This window comes from Gadus morhua, chromosome 17, assembly GCF_902167405.1.
Source record: "Gadus morhua chromosome 17, gadMor3.0, whole genome shotgun sequence".
Classification (NCBI taxonomy): domain Eukaryota; kingdom Metazoa; phylum Chordata; class Actinopteri; order Gadiformes; family Gadidae; genus Gadus; species Gadus morhua.
In genome coordinates this window covers 13,021,361-13,031,007 of record NC_044064.1, presented here as the reverse complement: position 1 = coordinate 13,031,007, position 9,647 = coordinate 13,021,361, and the positions used below count along the sequence as shown (strand labels likewise).

Genomic DNA, 9,647 nt, shown 5'->3' with positions numbered 1-9,647 from the left:
CATCTACACCACATTCAACAGCTCACTCTTTTTAAAGGGGTCTTCTTATTTGCCACCAGGTGGGGATGTTGATCGGCCGTCACATTTCAAAACGTCAAAGACAGTTGTTTCTGAACGGTGACTGTCTTGCCACCTTGTGGTGGATACCAGCAGAACTCACCGCCCTGGCAGACGAAAGGCATCTCGGCCTCGCACTGCTCCTCGTACCACCGGCCCTGGTCCATGACGCTGACAACGGCACAGCCCTGGAGGATGGCGGGCCTGCCCACCATCCAGTACCTGAGGGAGGTGGGGCTCTCGTCGGACCACGCCCACCGGTCCAGGAAGAGGCCGATCCAGAAGGAGTTTATCTCTGCCGAATCGATGACTGTCGGGTAGTATGAGACAGTGGGCAGGTCCATATCAAGGCTTCTGCAATGATCCAGGGCATCTCTCCATCCCGACTTATGGGTCTGAAGGAAATAGTACGGCGACGTATCTGGAGAAAGAAACGTCATTCCCCGTTAAAATATTGGTACAGTTTTACTAATCTGATTACAGATTATTGTTTCTGGTTGAGTGCGCCTGCCTCTTTAAGGGACCGTTTGCGTTTTAGACCGTTCCAGGCTTCTGACCGACGGTCAGGGAAATCCCTCGCGTGCATGCGCACTTGCTACATAAAACATTTGCGCTGATCTCTATTGAGAAGTTTTATTTGAATTACATTTTAGCATTTGCAAGTGAAACTTTGTGAATCGTAAATCACACAAGAATGGTTTCGACTCACTGCCTTGGCACACAAGACGACGTGCAAGGGTACACTTGAGATCGTTCCAGCCCTCGTTCCAGCCCCCAGTCATCTCTGCGCAACAATCCGGGCTGCAATCCGATGGGTTGGGCTCCCCTGCCAACCAATACGAACTAGACAGCGCTCCGCTTCCGTCCGACCACAGCCACCTGGCGATTCCATTGAAATGGAGACCGATCCAGGCGTCGCCCCGGCCGGCGGCGGTCTGGGCCAGGAGCTGGGCCTCCTCCATGGAGGTCACGGTGGCCAGGTCGCTGTGCTTGACCCGACAGAAGCTCCGCGCGTCGCTCCAGCTCAGGGTCTGGTTGTAGTAGTGGTACTCTGGGGAGGCTGGGGGAGCGGACGCATTGCTCTTTGTCGTTGCTCATCGATGCTCTTTTTTCAATTCAAATTGAATATCATGACATGAAGGGATTGACATTGTGCTGGCAAGTGTGTGCGTGGGTGGCTTTGTTGCCACACTTACTTGATTCTGTAGACATACATGAAAGCATGACAATCCCTTTGAATAAAACATGCTTATGATTAATATTGGTTTTTAATAATGCAATTTAGAACATTTGATAATTGCTATAGGCTATGTTAATATCATTTACTGCATTGCATGTACTGAACATTCAATGACAGTTCCTAACGTATTCCTTTACGCATGCCTAATGGGTAGGATACTAGGCTATAAATCAAATTGCAAAATAATTGACAAATTCTGAGTTTTATGCTTTTGCGCAACAGTAAACAATGGCCTTTACTGTAATAATCAGATGGTGTGTTGGATGGCTGTTTTATGATGAAATGCTCACCAAGGAGACGGACCGCGGAGACTCGCAACCGAAACATGGTCTGACTGTTGGTCTATTAATGAAGCTTAAAAAGGAAAAACACATCACAACAACAATTGATCCGTTTCAAGCAACGATAATGAGAATCACATAGCCTACCTATATACGAGATGTTAAGCAAAGATCATAAAAGAAAACGTGGTTAGAAGAACGCTTAATTTAAAAGTTACGTTTTATAAGATTTAATAAAAAAAATAAACATCCTACCTGCTTGCAGATTTCCCCTCTTCTGAATCCACCCTGCCTCATAATACTTATAGTCACAGACATACAGCGTTGTGTCTTTGACTATAATTAAAAAAATGCAAAACTGGACAACAGGTGTCACATTTGCTCTTCGGAAGACGACGTGTAGGCCTATATTTGGTTACCTGCCTTGCATGGGCCTTGCCCTCTGTCAGATCGAGGGCCTCTTGCACGTCTCTGGTGGTGACTGTCTGGGAGTTATAGTCGTATTGATTTGTTTGCTCCGAATAAATGATTATGTGACAGTGGATGAACGAATTTGAATGTTACGGATTACATTATGTCATTTGAGCAGAGAAGTGTGCGAGGCTAATCAAAGATGATTAGAAAGATTTCAATAAGAATGAAATACTATTAGGCTTCCTAACCCATTGGATTAAGATTTTTAAAAATATGCTGTACATTATCAGGGGAGCTAAGTTTAGACGCAGGGCAATTTGTATGGTCACATCATCACTAAGATATAAATTACTATATTAGAAGTCTAATTTTGTTTGTTCCACTAGTAATTTTCTCTTCATAAATTCTGAGGAAATTTTTGTTTTCAAAAGTTATTCAAACGAAATGTTCATGTTGTGACATATGGAAGTATAAACGCAGAGAAGCCCTTCATATTGCACATTTTCATAAACAATTAAGATGGCTGCCACTGAGGTTAGCGATCAGGCATTTTGTTTTGAACCTGTTCCCTTGTAAATTAAAAGTGAACTGGGATCTTTCAGACTAATTGTGCCGGCAAGTTCGATTGAACAATGGCATCTATTATATCAAATTCAGTACAGAAGAGGAGGGAGAAAGGAGTGACCACAAAAATCTGAACAATTACAGAGGCCTTAAATGCTATAGGCCTATAGCCCCGACCAAAGTGTAGTGCCTCAATCAATTAATTCATAGATAGGTGTAGTGACGTTTCTCAGATTTTCCTGGTTCCAATTAACATCACTGGTGACTGACTGCAGACTAGATTCTAACAATGCTTGAGTCCAAAAACGATAATGTCCAGAAGTTTGTTGGGTTTGCAAAAAAGGTCTTGTGGTTTATTTTGTACAAAAATCAAAGAAAACTGACTGAGAATAATTAAAACAAACAAAGAGCAGGATGTGGGCCAAGCCATTGTAGAAAAACTTTTTGCTGTGTAATCAGCCACACCTGGCACCAAAAACAACCATTGCACACAAATAATATTAAACTGAATATGGCTCCTACACACCGGCCCCTAATTGTATAGGTGTGTAACAATTACCATTATATCAATCTAAATAAGAAGGAGCTACTATATGTGCCGAAATACATCAAAAATAATAGATTATTTCAAGTTCATTTCAATCTTCTGTCTCCAACAGCAGGCAGATCTTGGTTATAGGCCGCTCAAGAACACTTGTCCTCGTCTGTAGTTTGACAGAGCGAACGAGACCCTTTGAGTCAGCAATGGTTTCCTTTATCCTGGCAAGCAACCAAGAGCCGCGGGGTGCTGTTGAATCCACTATCATCACCACATCTCCAACTTGAAAGTTCCTTCTTACTGCACACCACTTTTGTCTCTCCTGCAGTAAGGGCAGGTACTCTTTCGTCCAGGGCTTCCAAAACAGTTCTGCTATGTACTGGATCTGCTTCCAGCGACGTCGAGCATAGAGGTCTGATTTTTGAAAGAGTCCTGGGGGCAAAGCAGGCTTGGTGTTCAGGAGAAGAATGTGATTAGGTGTCAGTGCTTCAAGATCGTGTCGATCAGCTGAGACAGTTGTTATAGGCCGACAGTTAAGAATTGCTTCCACTTCGCAAAACACAGTACACAGGCCTTCATCATCGAGAGTTTGTTGATGCAAAACTGAACAGAGTATGCATCTCACCATTCTGATAAGTCGCTCCCACACTCCACCGTGATGAGAGGCAGCAGGGGGGTTGAAACTCCACTTCACTCCATGTTGTAGCAGGGAATCTTGGACTTGGTGTTGATTCAGTGTTAAAAGAGCTTTCTTTAACTCTCTCTCCGCTCCAACCAGATTGGTTCCATTATCTGATCTTAGATGTTCCACTTGTCCTCTTCTGGAGATAAATCTCCTTATTGCATTTATACAGGAGTCTGTATCAAGTGAGTGAGCGACCTCCAAATGCACTGCTCTGCTTGACATGCAGGTGAATATGACACCGTATCTTTTCACGAGGCTCCTTGCTTTCTTTACCTCGATGGGCCCAAAATAATCAAGTCCAACGTTTGTAAATGGAGGGTTATCTGGTATTAGTCTTTCAACAGGTAAACCTGCCATTTTCTGTTCTCCTGGTCTTCCTCTTACGCGCCTGCATTCAACAGATTTTTAGATTATCTTTCTTACAGCGGCATTTGCACCTGTAATCCAGTATTTCTGGCGCAGCTGCGAGAGAACATGGTTCCTTCCATTATGACCAACATTTTCATGGATTTGGCGAAGGATAAGAGAGGAATATGCATGTTCTTTGACAGAATAATAGGATGTTTGCTTTGTTTAGGCATAGCTGATCTGTCAAGTCTACCTCCCACTCTCAAAATCCCATCCTCCAATACTGGGTCCAACTTGTAAAGGGGACTTGACCTTTTGACCCCAGATGGCGCAATTTCCAATCTGGTCATCTCTTCTGGGAATATTTTTCTTTGGCAGAAACAGATGATACATTTTTCTGCCATTTCAAGATCATCGATATTTATGTGTTGTTCACTTATAGCCTTCCTTCCCATCTGCTGTGAGTGAGTCACTTTACTTTGTGATCGTGTGTATGGGCGATTGACACAGGATTCCTTTTCTTTTCTCTGTTTTACTAGAGATTGCAAGACACCTTTTAACTTTAATATCCATGCCACAGCCTTTCTTAACTTCAGCCAACAGGAGAAATAAGAGAGCAGTTGGTTGGTAGGGTTTTCTGTTTCCTTCAAAACAATATTATGCACAACCAACCTTACTTTGACTTCAGGGTCATCTGGATTAAGTGCATGGGATTTCAGGGTTGCACTTGGCCATTCACTCATTGGCCTCAACAGGAAAGTTGGTCCCTGTATCCATCTTTTTCCATCCACAAGTCTTCCAGCACTAAGTCCTCTAGATGCATCGTCGGCTGGATTTAACTTTGTCTCCACATACTTCCATTATGATACCTTTGTGTTATCTCTGATTGTTGACACTCGATTTGCAATGAAAGTATGGAATCGGGTATGCTCATTTGCAATGTACTTGATTACTGCTTAACTATCAGTCCAAAAAACAGAATTTTCCAGTAGCAACTGCAATTCTGCTCTGAGCATTTTGTCCACTTTGACTGACAACATAGCAGCTGTCAATTCCATTCTTGGGATAGTGATATTTTTCAGCGGCGCAACTCTGGCTCTCCCCATCATAAAGGCCAGAGAGACCTCTCCTCTTTTGTTAGTTAACCGAAGGTAGCTAACTGTACCATAGCCATAGTCACTTGCATCTGAAAAATGATGTAGTTGGGCATGAACTGGTTTCCCAAAGTGTATTGCTTAATGCAGCGTTCTACTTTAAAGACTGCCAGCTTGACAAGATCAGAAGTCCATTTTAGCCATTTCTCAGATGTCGCTTTAGGTATAAGTTGATCCCAGCCATGATTTTGTTTGCAAATGTAGCGGACGGGACCTACGTCCGCTTGGTAGGGGTAAATCACTCTTCCCTGAATGGCTGGAAATTAGAGGATCTAGGTCCCTAACCCCCAGACCTATTGGTCTCGTGTCTGCTCTACCTGCTCAGTTGAAATACAATAGCTTAGGCTTTAGGATTTTAACCTGTCACGGTGAAGACCTAAAGGACGGAATATCAGAAGGTATCGGTGTGTCTTACCCTGTGTTCCCCCTAACCACTATACTTTATGGACAGAGGATGAGACGCCCCTACTTCAGAGAAGATGGAAAAATAAAAGCAATACTGTAACAGTTGAAAAACGAGTGGTTATTTATTATACTAAGTACTAGTCTTCTGATATTAGATAAAATAGGAAAGTAATAAAATAAAATGAAATCAAATAATAAATGTATAAATCAAATGTATGTAACCACCATATATCGTCCAAAATCTTATATCAACAACATCCACTTCACCAGAGTGGCTCAATACCACTTTCAATCAACACTATCAGCAGGTACCTCTAATACCATACACTGCAGATGAACCTCACATGTAAATAGCAACAGCATTAATACAATTCACACAATAGTAACATATAATAATAACTTCAGAAACGTTTTTGTACAATACACATAACCACACTCAATGTCCACTCTTAGTTCAATGTTCCTTTTGGTTCGGATTGTCCACGTCACGTATGTGCCGACCGTTCACCAATTGAACATGTCCATCGAGAGCGCGTTGCTGTCCGTGGAGAATGGTCTTGGTTGGCAGGGTGGCCTATTTACTCACCCAACGCACCGTGTGTCAATGGCTTTGGAGAGGGAGGTGGAGGGAGAGAGCAGGTGAGATGAGCCACAGATACGTCCCGGGCTGCAGCAGTGAACTGGTTGGCTCTTCGTTCTCTGGCGTCAAGGCTTCCAACGTTGGCGACGGGCTAGTAATATAGCTGAATAAACAAACTGCACTACCTAGCAAGGACGGTCGCCTCGCACTATGCGAACTATACTGGTTAACACCGGATGAATCTTCAGCACTGATGGCGTGGAGTCTTCCACTCTTCCACTCGCCACTCAAGCCGTAAAGGTTCCGTAGCTCAGATTAAAACATGTCGCACACGCAATAACTAAGAGCTAAACTGTTCTTTAACTGATCTATTATCTCGAATTCTCCGTCCGCCATGGCACCGCGCCCAACCGCCGTCTTCCTCTCAGTGTTTCCCGCCGACCTCCTCTTGTCCCGCACTCTCCTCTCCTCCCATTCGCCAGGGCACCTGCATGCAAGTCATTGATTGGCCGAGCCTATGGCCAAGTTCAGTGGTGCGATTGGGTGAGGCTATTTTGAGGGAAAGGTCATCGTAGGGGCTACATATCAAGAAATATATGCACACTCTAGGTGTACACCTACATTCCCCCCTTCCAAACCCTGCCACATCAAAGACTTCTCCACTTGCTAAATCACATTGAATGTTCTTTTTTATTTTCATACAATGTAACATCACTAGAACAAGAACAGATGTACACATGCATTCATTTCTTTTGCACAAAGTTCTTGGAGGAGACACTTAGCAGGCAGTGTTAAGGGGGCCAAGAACCCAAGAGGGTCGTAGATTGAGCTCACTACAGATAGCATTCCTCTTCGGGTTTGTGGCTTTTCTTTGACTGTGATGTTAAACTTAAATGCATAATTTTCAACACGCCACTGCAAACCAAGTGCTCTTTCTGTGGGAAGTTTATCTTTGTCTAAATCCAGTTGTTTTACTCCTTTTGCCCTGTTTTGTTCTGGAATGACGGAGAGCACTGCTCGCTGTTGCTCATCCATTTTGTGAGGTGAAATCCTCCCTTGTGGCATATAGTTGAGAGATCAGTGACAAGCTGTATGGCCTCCTGATCAGAGGGTAGGGCTTTTAGACAGTCATCGACATAGAAATGTATTTTGACAGTGTCAGTTATTGCAAGGGGAACATTTTTCTTATTGTCCTCTGCAGGACGTGGCTCCAAACAGGTGCACAAGCATACAATGCTCAACTGGTTTACGGTTCACATCACCTTTAGGCCACCATAAGAACCTAAGAAAATCCACGTCATTTAGGGACACTCTTACTTGGTGAAACATTGCCTTTATATCAGTCATGACTGCGACTGGCTCCTGACGGAATCTGGAAATGACCCAGACAAGTCCATTTGTCAGATCTGGTACTTGTAGCAGTTCTGTGTTTAATGACATTCCTTGGTAAGTTGCACTGCAGTCAAACACAACTCTTAGTGATTTCTTTTGTGGGTGATAAACCCCATGGTGTCACAACTTTAGTGGTCAAAGGTCAACTTGGAACTTGGCTATCTGCACACGGTCCGTCTCAGAGGGCTTTCAGGAGGTTGAGCTGGAGGTGAAACTTGGTTGCCCTTGTTTTTTTAATTCTTATAGATACTCTGCACTCTTCCCTGTTCCCTGATGTTGTTTTTTATGCTTTCCTACAGCACTATTAAAAAAACATGGTAGCGACATTTACGTTTCTTTGGATAAAGGCATCTGCAAAATGACTAAAGATGTAACTATGAAGAAAAGGAAAAACCAGTGAGGAGATGGTTGCTGTAGTGACTCTAAAGACCTCCTCAGGGCTGAGCCTGAGATCCCAAGGTTACATCCATATGGAAATAAAAGATTTTCCTTGAGCATCTTCTGTTCCTCTTATGCAAATATGCTGCCCTTGAAGACAGCATTGAGACCATTGAGCATAGGAATAATGTAGGGGTTAATTATTTCCATTCTCTGTTCGTGTGATATTTAACTGAACTTTGCAAAACTTTTTTTAGATGATCATTTTAAGTAATTTAAGTATTTCTTAATTAAAAATGAAATAATATGAATAGATACAAATATTGACGTCAGCCAAAATGTCCACGTCATGAAACCTTATTTTGAAATGTTAAATGCTGGCACTGGAATCATGATGGCACAGCACTGCTATTCATTAATTTTGGGAAAACGCTTTGTTAATACTTTCTTGTAGTCCCATTTGGGGACAAGTTTTAATGAATAAGTTCATAGTTCATAGTTTTAATGAATAGTTGGTAGTTTTAATTAATAAGTTGGTTGACATAAAACCAGTTTTTGACAGCCTACTTTGCAAACGTGTCTATTTCGGTTTAGTACATGGGGCCCCTACACGGACGACACCAATACGCCAATCGTCCATTGCAAACAAGCAGTTCTATTTCATGTTGGCTACGCCTTCTAGGCAGTTGGCGGCTTGGGTTTTTCGTAGCTCCTCCCCCAGTGGCAGACCTAGGAGAAGCCGTGTTGCTCTGCCTCGCCCTTTATTCATAGATTCTATGAAATGGGGTTGAGTCAGAAGTTATAGACTCGCTCTATTCTCCAGATCATTGATTGTAGTGGTCGACCAATATATCGGCCGGCCAATAAAATCGTCCGATATTTGCGTTTTTTACGTGTATCGCAACGGCCGACTTCTTTTTTGGTATCGGCCTATTTCTTTTTTTTTATATCATTTTTTGGCATGATTTACAGACAGTTCAATAAAAGTTAATTTTTAATGTTAAAAAAAAGCTCATCGCCAGAGCGTTGCTCCGACAGAGCGAGAGCTGTGTGAGAGGGGGAGCTTGGTTCACCTCCCTGATTCTCAAGGATGTTTTTCTGCCCCGTTCCCCGTTCCCCGTTCCCTGTGTCGCCATCATTAGTGCGGAGTATGTCTGACAGCGACTCTTGGATGGGCCGCCATCTTGGAATGGTACCTTTCTGTGTAGGATGAAATAGTTGACACCATAGAAATCCTATATCATAAAAGGCCCATCGAACGCTACTGCCTACTGGCGCTGACGAGATGCAGGGCCGCCATCTTGGAATGGTGATCCGCTGCACTCAGTGTAATCCGTTTGGCAGGAGCAATGAACTGTCAGCGCATTTAATTTATCATATCTCACTGAATACCACTGATTTTCATGCGTTTTTTTCGTTTTTTAATAGAATATTCTTATATGCTATAAGTGACCAGACGTCTGAGAGAAGGGGAAAAAACTGTCAGCTATTTTTAAGTTTAAGAAACAATATTTGATAAGGTTATATTTACATTTATACAACGGGGGACCTAAATCCAGCGATCTGATTGGTTCCCAACTGTTGTATAATGAGCGTATACATAACTGCTAT

General features: G+C 42.9%; 1 protein-coding gene across 1 annotated transcript; it reads right to left on the bottom strand.

Moving 5' to 3' along the window:
* Positions 1-444: 444 nt before the first annotated feature.
* Positions 445-1,653, bottom strand: LOC115529949 (CD209 antigen-like protein B). Its single transcript, XM_030339096.1, has 4 exons — positions 1,588-1,653; positions 1,254-1,289; positions 767-1,117; positions 445-452 (listed from the first exon to the last, which is right to left on the bottom strand). Exons 1-4 carry the CDS (start codon positions 1,622-1,624, stop codon positions 445-447), a joined length of 432 nt encoding a protein of 143 aa, XP_030194956.1. The 5' UTR covers positions 1,625-1,653.
* Between the last annotated feature and the right edge of the window lie 7,994 nt (positions 1,654-9,647).